Source organism: Primulina tabacum, chromosome 11 (assembly GCF_025594145.1).
Source record: "Primulina tabacum isolate GXHZ01 chromosome 11, ASM2559414v2, whole genome shotgun sequence".
Taxonomy (NCBI): Eukaryota; Viridiplantae; Streptophyta; class Magnoliopsida; order Lamiales; family Gesneriaceae; genus Primulina; species Primulina tabacum.
In genome coordinates, this window is record NC_134560.1 from 31,779,014 (window position 1) to 31,792,324 (window position 13,311).

The following is a 13,311-nucleotide window of genomic DNA, read 5'->3' on the forward strand; positions in this document are numbered from 1 at the left end:
TTACGAAGTAAGCTAGCTTGGACAAAAAGATAAGTTGTTAATAACAGAATTTGATACACAAGCTTTGATTTAAGTGACCATTGTGAGAAAAAGAAGCAGCTATAATTCAGTGCATTTACATCTGAAACCAGAACAGGAGGAGAACAGGAGAGGAATAAAAAGTAGGCATGACATACTACAAAAAAGAAGGGTATTATACATTTTTAAAAGTTCTTGAAAAATGAAACAGCTTTCCTTTGACAGGGTCCATAGACTACCTCAAAATGTATCAAATGAGCTGCACGACAGCGGCAATTCTTAGCACTCCGTTTTGGAGGAGATCACCAAGCTCGTCAAATAACAAAGCTGTTCGCCAACCCCATCCTTTTGGAGCCTTTGGTAAAAGTGTTCCTGTTTGTTTGTAGCTCCCAAACACCATTACTTCTCTCTTCGACGGGCATACCAACTAAAAGAGTAAACATCAAAACATAATGTTTAATGCATGTTATAGCTACTAGACTAATTATGCATCATTCTTGCAAAAAAATAATTTGAATGGTTAGTTCACCTGATATCTAGCAGTAACCTTCTCTCGTGAATCCACATACATATGGACCTACAAATCACAATAGTCAGAGAAATTACCATGCATCAATTGTGTTGCTACAATCAAGATAAGGTATAAAGTATTGTCATCGATAAAAAAGTGAAAAGGTAGTGTTTTCTAGATCTTTCAGAAATCTGACTAATTGAGATGATGCTGGGACATGGCAAATGAGAAATTGTAAAAAAAACTCCCACAGAAGTAGGTTATCAAGTACAACAAAAACAAACTAAGAAAAAATTTATTTGTACAAAAATTATTTCATGAAAATCTTTTGTAGGTTCATTCAAATTTTCACAATTAATTTTACAGAATGTATCCTAGTAAAATTACTAAAAATTAGAATTGTGAGTTTGATCATCATGCTAAGCAATCTCATGAGTGAGAAATACTAGAATGCCTGATTTTAGTTTAAGTACTACAATGGGTTTGAAAATTCCAATATAATTTTGTGATGATCGAATTGAGTAAACCAAAAATGATTTGGTTCTACTATTTTAAGATTAAGATTTTATGCAAAATTTTACGAAGCATGCTGTTTATTGTTTAGTTTTTAATCAAATATTATCTGGCAACCATTCCAATACGCCAGTTAAGCATTTTTGTCCTTGGCTAAAAACAGAGAATGAGAATGGCATGAAAAATGCTCCATGTAATCACGTTATCAGCCCAGCCAGGGTTAATTGTTGATGGATCATGACATGCACAATGCAAGAAATCAAAATAAGAATTCCTTTCTCATCAAAGCTGGCTGGAACCAGCTTCTTCAAAGATGGTTAAACTGCATTAGGCCTTCCAAATGCTCCCAAAATCTAGCACAACGTGGACTTACGCTGCCCAAGTGCAATGTAAAATAAATCTCAAAAGGAAACTTGAAAGTTCACCTTTCTAAGTGGGTCACTAATCTCCGCCTTCCGCCGATGAAGAAACAGACCTGTGGAACAGTGGGCAAAGAAAATTACGCCATAAAAACAACTCTGTTATTATAAAGGAAAAGTTAGTCTAATTCACAGTTTAGGAATCACACCAAGAGTTCGGCGTCCTTGAGGATCTTCATCACTAAAAGCCTGGATGCTAACCTAAGAAATGCAAAAAACATCAAAGTTTTTAAATGAGTAAACTCAAAGCAATCAAAGAGAATTTAACTGCGATCTAATCAACGTTAAGAGAAGACACAATCTATTTATACCTTCCACAAGGAACCAGCATAAAATACTTCAGGAGAATGCTTAACTTGACCATCATTAAGTCTATGTACCTCATGAAATTCAACCCTGAAAAACCAGTGAAGGGTAATTACCAAGAATAATAAGGTGCTGTAGTCTATTCGAGCAGTAAACATCAGGTTAAAATCTAGTTTACATTATGTCTCCCAATGTTTGCCAGTTGGTCAAATGAGTCAAACAAAAAAGAATACAATTTTGTCTATTACATCACATTGTCTTTAACCTTCATTCCAAGAGAAAATTTGGAAGAAAGATAAACTCAAGTTCCTTCCGAAGTAAACAACATGAACAAGTAAAAATAAAAAAAAATTGAAGTAACCAATCAGCAGCCTTCTATCCAAATCAATTTGGAAATGAAGCCAAATCTACCTGAACAGATTTAAACATGATTTTTGGAAGTATAAATCACAATAGAAATCACAATGGATGCCAAAAGAGAGGGTAGCTTACCCAAAGCGAAATGGCGGAAAGTGACTCAAAGGTGTTTTCAGATCCAATGATATAGCACTATTTTCATTGGCCCACTCAATCCCAATAGCATGCTCGTGTGAGCCCACTTCTACGGCTACACCACTGGTAGTTTGCCCAGGGGACAAAGATCCAGTGAGTTTGCTTTGAATACCCATTTCATATTCTCTACCCAAGGGCACCTCATGTACATTAGTTATATCATTTGATCCCTGACTGAGCCCCACCAAAGCTGTCAATCCATCTCCAGCAAGATCTCCATTGTTGTCAGTTCTATTTTCTGGATCATCATTAGCAGGAAGTTGCTGGCGGTTGCCCATACCAAATGGTACACGAGAAAAGACATAACGAGTCGGAGGCCAAGCAGCTGTAGGCACAAAAGTAGTTCCACGTCCGATTCCAGCTAGCCCATCTATATTCCCCCTGACATGCACACGAACAGGCCTAAAAAGGCCACTTCTTTCCCCATGAGCAGAGCTAGTGACATAGACTTGCCCGATATCATTTGATAAACTATTAGGATCGTGATCTTGGATGTGGTATCCAGTTGCTGTAACTCCACGTGAGTAGCCAGGCTGCTGCCTACATGCACATGCTACACTAGTGAGGCAGCAATTTTTGCATGTATCTGCACCAATTTCCTGCACCTGTTGGCTCAACAGCATCTACAATATGCAAGAAATCCAGAAACAAAACAAAAGATGAATGCATTATCTATCAAATAAATCAAAAAAATGAGGCCAAAGTTCTGGATACAGGAAGTATAAATAGTGTTGTAACATAAATTAAAGAGAACATCTTGAACTTGTGCAAATACAAATGGTGCAATGGATATGGTGGATGTCACATCCCTCGTCCAATTTAAGAAATTTTGCCGCATCCAGAAGTATGGTCATATCTGATCCTTTACTACATAGCAACAGTATCAAAAGTACCATGTAATCAAGCATTCAGTAACATACCTGCAGCCATAAACCATCATTCACAGCTTTGCATGGGAAGCCCATTTCTTCGAGATGCTTTCTTACATTTAACAGTGCTTCAAACGACATGTTGCAATATAAAAGAGAGCAACCTTCAAAAATATTGACAAAAGAATCGTAATCTTCTCTGCTCATCCCACAATGCCGTTTAAAGCAAGTTTTTGCCTCTCTTCTATCCACTATCCTACCACCCCATGCCAGAGGGGGCATGTTACATCTTTCCCATTCATTAGGCATCAGCACATTACATGAAGGATTCATTGACAAGCAGTGCATTTGATCTCCTGGTGTCCAATTACCATTCAATTGATAGCATGCATCTTCACCTGATGGTCCTTCCATGGCCAAACCACTAATAGTTGATCCACTCATTCCAATACCAATGTGCATATTCAGATATGAACATGAGGCATTAATATCATGCGCACAAAATGTATTATTTGCTGAACTTTGTTCGACAGTGCAAGAGTATCTTGACTCCAAATTTGATTGGCTGCATGCGGTTGGCAATTTTTGTTTACCGCTGGCAACATCCAAATGAGAATCCACAAGCTCAACAAGAATATTATGAGCTGTACTGTGGCCCTCAACCTCATCTTTCAATTTTAAACAGCTGTGTTCAGATTCCAACGTGTTTTTTGGGTTCTCATCTGCCAAAGGTTTTTTGTTCACATTTGGAGAATCAAATTGTGTACCCGTTACCACCTTACAACTCGGACTTCCTTGATCATGGTGTTCTGTCTCGCATAGTTTAGTTTTTGCAAGAAGAGTGTACCGTGCCAGTTCAAACCTTTTGACATTCCAAAAAAAAATTCAGCCTTTTGTCACAACTTTCACTACAAGAAAAAATTACAAGCAGCTTCATTTTCTCACCGTTTCTCTTCACTAGGCACCCATAATTCATCTGATGTGAGTAAAGCCTGTAATGTTTGCAAGGAAAGTTTGGGGAGCACCTGAAACAAATAAGAGTTAACACAGCTTATACACATCTTAAAAAGGAAAGGGAAAAAAAACATCAATGCCCTCCAACCACTGAGAAGTTCGAAGAAAATAATTTCTAAGACCAGAACAGTATGTTCTGAGAAGCCCTACCTCTTTCAATTCTTGAGCACCACTTTGACAAAGGTAGCCCCAACAAGCATTTCTAACGCGTTCCCCATGTATCCCGTAATCTTGGCTCTCAGCAAAAACCTATATTAATATGGCCATGACTCCATAGCAAACTCTTATCAAGAGCATGATGTTATTACAAAAAAATTATAAGACCTGATATGCTAGGAAGTTTGAAGACCACAGTTCAGCTATAATGAAATCTGTGCAAATTGAGCATAAATCCTGCACAAAAAAGTCCAGATTTAAAGACAAGATGGAAAACATATATAAAAAAAGTGAGGTTGAGAGACTTAGCCACCATTCTCTCGATTTTTCAACAAACCTTCTGAAACTTATGGCAGAAGAACGGAAACCTGGGAGCTCAAATGATGCCAATTGACCAACACAAAAGATACATTGTGAAGCAATTTACATTTTTCATTGGTAACCTTAAATTTCAATGGTAATATATTTCTAATCAAATTTTTTTCTGTTGTGAGAAACAATCTAACAGTTGTAAATTTGTGACGACCTCAAATAAGTACTACGGGAAAGATATGACTGCAATAGAAGCTTCAACATTAATATCAGATTTTTCTTTTCTTAATAACAACTCTTAAGAAATTCAATGGGTCAAAAGGGGAAAAAATAGAAAGAGCTCCTGAATTTTCCACACAACAAAATTTGCTCCAAGGACAAAAAAGGTAGCTAAGCATCATGGGAGCAACACACAAATTACATTTCACACCTGACAACCCCCTGGATGCATCACTACAAGTTCAAATTCTTTCCTTCAATGCTCGTGTGACACTATTGACTGTACATCCATTTTTGTTTTCCTAGGCATTCAATAGAAAAACAAAGAGGGGAGACAGCTCATTTATTCAGTGGGATAACAACGTAAACTTTGATTATGTAAATGAATTTAACACAAAAGATGAAGATTTAAGAAGACATGGTATTACAGACAAACATTGTTACCTGAAGATCAAGAAAAGAAGCAACAGCAAGAACTCGAAAGGCATTATTGTCGTTTAACTTAGGATGATGTCCATACAGATACGCCAAAGCTGTTGTCATTGCTTCACCATTAACATTTTTATCATCTACGTGCAAAGTGAGAGTAGGTGCATTGGCTTCTTTCCAAGGGCCCTGAAGCATATTCCTGCATATCACTTTATAGTCAACACAAACAACTATTTTACATAATCTTGAAAAAGAAGGGGAACTCTTAGGCGACATAGATAGACATCACTTGAGAAAAATAGCAGCATGTTAGTTTCTTCACTTTTCTATGATGCTGTTACAACTATAACAATGAACAAGTGTTCAAACCATCTTCACATTGTTCACAATATGATTTTTGTAAGTCCATGTTTAAGGATTTACACACAAGAAACTTTGCTTCTGGATTCCAGCTGCAACTCAGCTAGCCTCACACTTTAACAAGTTTTCTAGTACCAAACTCAAAAAAATTATTATACATAACACCAACATTATGCATTGCATGCCCATTTTAATCCCCCGCAACATTGAGACGAACATACAACCGATCGACTCACACAACAAATTACAAAATTTCGCCGTATCACCACAAACATTAAATTTATAAAGTCTTTGTAAAAATGAATTTGAAAATCCACCAATAACAACAATACTTCAGGAGCCTCTAAAATATTCACAAACAATAAGACCCGATACATTATTCCAAAGGCGAATCCCCTCGTAGAAAATACCGGAAGTAAGAACTCCGCGATAGAACGAGGCGGTGGAGGTGATAAGTGGACCCCATAGCGTTCAAAACGACGTCGGAGAACACACCATTATTAAACCCCTCTAACTGAATGTGACCGCAAAGTGACGCGAGGTTGCAATCCAGAGACGCCCGGCGCATATGGACGCCGCCACGCCTCTCTTCGGTGTTATTAGCATCAGTGTTTTCTGCAAGCGAGGTCTCTTTCGTCATCTCCACCGGCCCCCCACCTTCCCCTCGGTGATTATGGTGGCTATACCTCCTTACAGAGTAGTATTGCGGTCTGGGCGACAGCAATTGCGGGGGTGGACCTTCCATTTGAGGAACATGTAGTGATCCTGAGAGGAATTTCAGCGGAGATTACGCAAATGGCGTGGGGAGCGGGTGCAATTGCTTGTTCGAATTGTGCAGTGGGAAAAGAAGGAATAAAAAATGATTGGGAGTGAGGGTTGATGTCACGCCTTCATATTGCAAGGCCATTAGCCCTACCAAAGGTTAGGTTTACCATTCCAGCATATAATTTCAAAATAATTTATAATTTTGAATTTAATTTTATTTTTAAAATCTCATTTAAAACAAAATTATTTTACAAGTAAAAAAAGAGAAAAATTAAGAATATATTCCTCTGAGTCTTGTGCATCTTGCATTTGCATGAGATTGATAAATTGATTCTCGCTTGATTTGGAAGCCATTGATTTGTCCGATTTGGAGTCAGAACGTCCAATGTTCTTATAAAGATCCTTCTTCATTTCTTCAATGTATAGTTCAATCATTTTTTATTTTGAATAAATATCAGAATATTTCTGGGTCAGAATCTTGAATGGACTCAGAGAATCTTTCTCCCTTTCTTGTTTATTATTAAAATCTTTCTGGCATAAAAAAATTTTCTCCTCCATCTGTTAAAGAGTTTCATAGCCATAAGATTTTCAGTATCTGGATCATCTCTTAATAATTTGTCCCAAAATTTAGTGGAACTACTCTCCATAGGCAAGGAATGTGTGGGGACCCGTGCTCCTGATTAATATTTAATGATCAAACAAGCAGGATTTATTAATGTAAACAGCGAAAGCGATTAAAATTTTACATTTTGGGCCTACAGAAATTTCGACATGACCTATTCGTAAATAGGACATCCCAAAAAAAAATCAAAACATCACAATAATATTTATATACTCGAAATAAAGTCATAACATCAATTCACAATCTATAGCCGCACTGGCCAGGACTAAACACATGTAGAGCCGGCAAGGCTCGTTCACACAACTATTAATTCAAAACATCGTAAAAATAACAGTACAGCTACACGGGGCATCTCCCCGATAAATGTATGATCCATAATATAGTATATATATAACTGATATGAAATAAAATCAAGTAAAATGCGATGCAATGCAATGTAATGCAATGCGTGAAAGGTAACAACCGATAACGGATACCAAACGGAGTCCAAATGAATCTCATCAACAACAGTAACAGTGCCCACCCGTGTCAGGAACGTAACAACGCAACATCAAGTCGCCACTCATCCACGCACGTAGCATCGAGGATACGGGAGCTACCCGCTCAGCCCTCATGCAAGTCATCAGGAGTGCTAATCCTACCCACCCGCTCCATCGATGACGCAACAACTCGATAGATCAATATCAATATCAATAGCAATCAAAGGAGTCAAGGCTCGAAATGCTATGCACCAATAGTATCCACTCAAATAAATGCAATCACGTATTCACATAAACACTAAGGCACGCAACAACTCATTACAAAGTGCTTAACGTTATTTCACATCATATAGACGTCATAATAAAACAGTTCATGCGTACCTCAACTGAATATTTAATTTATCACTGAAATTTCTTAGGAATTTCTTGAAGAATCCAATCCTGTGGCAAATAATACATTTCATATCAAATTCTATTTATTTTTCCAATATTTGATAATTTGGCCTAAAATTCCAAAAATCCACAATTTAGGCTTAACAATTTCTAAAACTCAACTCATAGTCAAATATAGCGATTTATTTAACTTAACTCTCTCAATACCGGACAACTTGAAATTTCGAAAATTCAATCATATCAAATCTGAAATTTTCGATATTTACTAGGAATTTCCAAAATTTTCATTTTCTATTTCTAATGATATAAACGCATCTCAATAACAATTTAACATTTCAAAAATCATAAATTCCCAAATAATTAAATCTGAATTTTCGAATTTAATCCAAATAAATTTCGAAAATCCGTTAAATACCTCTAATTAGCTCCAATATTGCACCTACAATCAATAAAACAATATATATTAATTGTTGGAATTTAATTGAATTAAAATACCCAAAATTCGAAACCCTAAAATCTGAATTATACATCTGAAAGTTTCGAATTCAAGCTTCAAACAACCTAAATCAAGGTTTCCTCCTGATTTTCCGGCGAAAACAGGCGGCGGTCTCCGACGAGTTTTCAGAAGTCACGATTTTTCCTAGCAAAAAGGGTATCACTGGATAGCCCTTGTCGAGAGGATTCCAAATATGTACTTACTTTAATTTTTGGATGATCGAAACGGCCACAATAGACGAATGAATTTTCAAGAATGAGAAAGAATTGAAGAAGCTTTCGGTAATATGCATACGGGAGAGAGAATAAAAGATTCATGATTTTCTCTTTTTTTTTTTAAATTTAATTATTACTAAATGGGCTAGGCTTGGTAAATTGTTTGGGCTTGGGGAAATGGGTTCTCATATTCTCTCCTACTAATAAAAGATTTCGTCCTCGAAATCTAGCATACACAACATTTATACAAAAGTAGTTCACAAACATTTACCACTGATAGTACATAGGGAAATCAGAATACATGGAATAATTTATTACAATTTCAAACTAATGAGGCCATTCCTGACGCATCTTAGCCTCTAATCCCCATGTAGCTTCTTCTCTCCCATGTCTACTCCACTGCACCATAACCAGTGGTATCGTCTTATTCCTGAGTTGCTTTTCTTTACGATCAAGTATGTGCACTGGATGCTCAACATAGCTAAGGGAACTATCCAGCTCCACCTCATCAGTTCTCAAGACATGAGAAGGATCTGACTCGTACTTTCGTAGAATAAATACATGAAACACATCATGTATCGCAGACAAACTCTGCGGCAAGTCCAAACGATAACCCAAAGTGCCAATCCTCTCAACAATCGCATATGGACCAATATAACACGGAGCTAGCTTCCCTTTGCGCTCAAATCTCATAGTACCACAAAACGGTGATACTTTCAAGAAAACCTGATCGCCAACCTGAAATTCTAAAGGCCTACGCCTTTTATTAGCACAACTGGCTTGACGATCATGAGCTGCTTTCATTCTTTTCCTGATCATTTCATCCTTTTCTTTCATTTCTTGTATAAATTCTGGCATTGACATCTGTCTTTCTCCTACATCTTCCCAGCATATCGGAGATCTATACTTTCTACCGTACAAGGCTTCAAATGGTGCCATTCCGATGGTTTCTTGGAAGCTGTTATTGTAAGAGAATTCAACAAGTGACAATGATTCCTTTCAACCACTACTAAAATCCATCACGACTGCTCGCAACATGTCCTCGAGTGTCTGAATGGTCCTCTCTAACTGAACATCTGTCTGTGGGTGATATGCAGTGCTCATTGCCAACTTTGAACCCAATGCTGATTGCAAACTACCCCAAAACTTCGAAGCAAACCTGGGATCACGATCTGATACTATGGTTACAGGCACACCATACAATCTCACTACATGATCGATGTACATTTTTGCCATTTTCTTATAAGTACAAGTACGATCATAAGGAATAAAATGGGCTGATTTAAACAATCTATCCACAATCACCCAAATCGCATCACAGCCACTATTAGAACGAGGTAGGTGTGTCACGAAATCCATAGCAATGTGCTCCGAATTCCACTGTGGCACTTCAAGACTATGTAACATACCACCAAGTCTCATTCTCTCAGCTTTAACCTGTTGGCACGTCAAACATTTAGTCACAAAGTCAGAAATCTCATTCTTCATACCTTCCCACCAGTAATGGGATTTCAAGATATGATACATCTTTCTGATTCCAGGATGAACACTGTGTTGACTACAATGAGCTTCTCGAAGTATAGCTTCTTTTAAGTCTATCAAATTCGGAACCACGAGTCTACCATTATAGCGCAGACATCCATCTGAAGCAACACTGAACTTGTCTGATTGACCTGTCTGAGTCAATTCTTTCAATTTATGAACATATGGATCAGTTCTCTGTGCTGCTTTGATTTTAGAAACAATCTGTGGTTCAACTTGAATAGATGAAACTATAAAATAGTCGCCCCTAGACTGGTAAGTCCATCCCGAAGTTCCCAAATGCTCATGAACTTTTGAAATAGTCAAAGATGCCAACATTTTAGGCTGAACCTTTCTGCTCAGAGCATCTGCAACTTGATTCATTCACCCTGGTTGATACTGAATCTCACAATCAAAGTCCTTAAGCAATTCCAACCATCGACGCTGTCTCATATTCAAGTCGGACTGTGTGAAAAGATACTTCAGACTCTTGTGATCAAAATAAACCACAAATTATTCTCCGTACAGATAATGACGTCATATCTTTAATGCAAATACAATGGCAGCTAACTCCAAATCATGAACTGGATATCGAGTCTCATGTGGTTTCAACTGACGAGATGCATACGCAATCACTCGTCCATTTTGCATCAAAACACAACCCAGTCCATTTAAAGAAGCATATGTACAAACAACAAATCCACCTGAGCCTGAAGGCAAAGCTAACACTGGAGCTGTGTCAATTTTTCTTTCAAAGTCCGGAAACTAGACTCACATCCCGCAGTCCACACAAAACGTCGATCTTTCTGTGTCAACTGGGTCATAGGCCTCGCTATTCTAGAAAATCCCTCAATGAAACGCCTATAATGCCCAGCTAATCCCAAAAAGCTTCGAATCTCAGACACATTGGTTGGTTTAGGCCAATTGATAACAGCTTCAAATTTACTAGGATCAACAGATACTCCTTGTGCAGATATAAAATGGCCTAAAAATAAAACTCTGTCCAACCAGAACTCACACTTAGAAAATTTGGCATACAATTGCGCTTCTCTGAGTGTTTGGAGAACTAATTTCAAATGTTTTTTGTGCTCTTTCTTTGACTTGGAATAAATCAAGATGTCATCAATAAATACGATCACAAATTTATCTATTAATTCCCGGAACACACGATTCATTAAATCCATAAAAACCGCTGGAGCATTAGTCAAACCAAACGGCACTACCAGGAATTCATAGTGTCCATAACGTGTCCGAAATGCTGTCTTAGGAACATCTTCCTCTCGGACTCTAACTTGATGGCATCCGGAACGAAGATCAATCTTGAAATACACAGAAGTACCCTGCAACTGATCAAACAAGTCATCAATACGCGGCAGAGGATACTTATTCTTCACAGTAGCCCGGTTTAACTGCCAATAATTGACGCACATTCTCATCGTTCCGTCTTTCTTCTTTAAAAACAATACTGGAGCTCCCCAAGGCGACATACTGGGTCTGATATAGCCTTTATCTAGTAAATCCTGAAGCTGTTCTTTGAGTTCTTTCAACTCTGTCGGGGCTAAACGATATGGTGCTCTAGAAATAGGATTTGTCCCTGGCATCAATTCAATGCTAAGATCTATTTCCCTTTGAGGCGGAAAGCCTGGAATCTCATCAGGAAATACATATGGAAAATCCTTGACAACGGGAATGTCTGAAACTTTCAATCGTTCTTCCCATGTTGCATCAAGAGCATAGATAAAAAATCCTTCATTGCCGATTGACAACAACCTGAACATTTCCATTGTAGATACTAATGGAATTCGAGACTGTGAATCATAACCATAAAAATTCCATTTTCTGCTATAATATGGTCTAAATCTGAGAACTCCATGGAAACAATCCACAGTGGCTCGATAATTCGTCAACACATCCATACCCAGAATACAGTCAAAATCAGTCATGACTAATTTGATTAGATTGGTTATCATAATATTACCCTCAAATCTAATCACACAGTTCAAAACTATCTCACGGGACATCAAATATACACCGGAAGGAGTAGCAACTGACACAGTATCCAACAAAGGAATAGTAGCAATCTCATGCTCATCAACAAATGCAGCAGATAAAAATGAATGAGATGCTCCTGTGTCTATCAATATGCGTGCAGGATAGTCAAAAACATAACAAATACCTGGAATCACTCCTCCTGGTGCATCCTGAGCCGGTCCTGAGTCAAAGCATGGACTTGGGCTTGCTGTGGCCCTGGAAATGGCTACTGAATAGGACCTCTGGAAGGTGGATAACTAGACTGTTGAAATGATTGGGTAGGAGCATATGGTCTAAAGACTGGTCCACGGGGAACTTGACCAAACTGTTGTGGCTGGAACTGCTGTCTCCCTGCATTAGGACATACCCTGGCGTAATGTCCAACCTGACCACAATTATGACAAGTCCCCTGAACTCCTACACATTGTGCGCTAAAATGTCGACCACCACATCTGTCACAATGCACAGTGCTAGACGGCCCAACAGAACCTCCCCCTCGTGCACTGCCTGAACTGGAGGAGCTGGATTGAGACTTCTTCTTGAATTGCTTTCCTTTTACCTTGTACTTCTGCTGTTTGGGTTGTTGGTATGACTGTACAGGCTGATATGGAGGTAAATCCACTGGCATCGACATACTACTCTCAGATCCCTGAGAAACAGATGATGGACCTGGCTGTGGGTCTCCTCTGAGCAAACTTGCTTCAATTTTCTTCGCCTTTTCCACTGCTTGAATATACGTATTAGGCGATCCAGTCATTACCAAAGTATGAACAGTCCGCTGCAACCCGTGCAGAAAACGTGATAGTTTAGCTTGATCATTCCTAGCAACATGTGGAACATAGGGCAAAAGAGCAGAAAACTGTGAAGCATATTCCACCACTGATTTATTGCCCTGCACCAATTGCTTGAACTCTTCTTCTTTAGCAGCATAATATGATGGTGGTGCATATTATTGGGTAAAGTGAGCACGAAAAACATCCCAAGTAATAATTTCACCAGATTCCTTCATTGCTTCCTCTGTGGCTTCCCACCAGAGTTGTGCTCGGTCTTTAAGTTGGTAGATGGCAAGCTTCAATCTAATATCTTGGGAATACTCCAACAAATTAAATAG

The 13,311-nt window shown here is 38.2% G+C and overlaps 1 protein-coding gene across 1 annotated transcript; it reads right to left on the reverse strand.

Annotated features, from left to right (window-relative positions):
- Positions 1-6,566, reverse strand: LOC142517748 (uncharacterized). Its single transcript, XM_075620152.1, has 13 exons — positions 6,089-6,566; positions 5,334-5,517; positions 4,527-4,595; positions 4,353-4,451; positions 4,134-4,213; positions 3,240-4,050; positions 2,260-2,942; positions 1,773-1,857; positions 1,611-1,662; positions 1,468-1,517; positions 548-595; positions 258-445; positions 1-121 (listed from the first exon to the last, which is right to left on the reverse strand). Exons 1-12 carry the CDS (start codon positions 6,421-6,423, stop codon positions 269-271), a joined length of 2,673 nt encoding a protein of 890 aa, XP_075476267.1. The 5' UTR covers positions 6,424-6,566; the 3' UTR covers positions 1-121; positions 258-268.
- Positions 6,567-13,311: the final 6,745 nt, after the last annotated feature.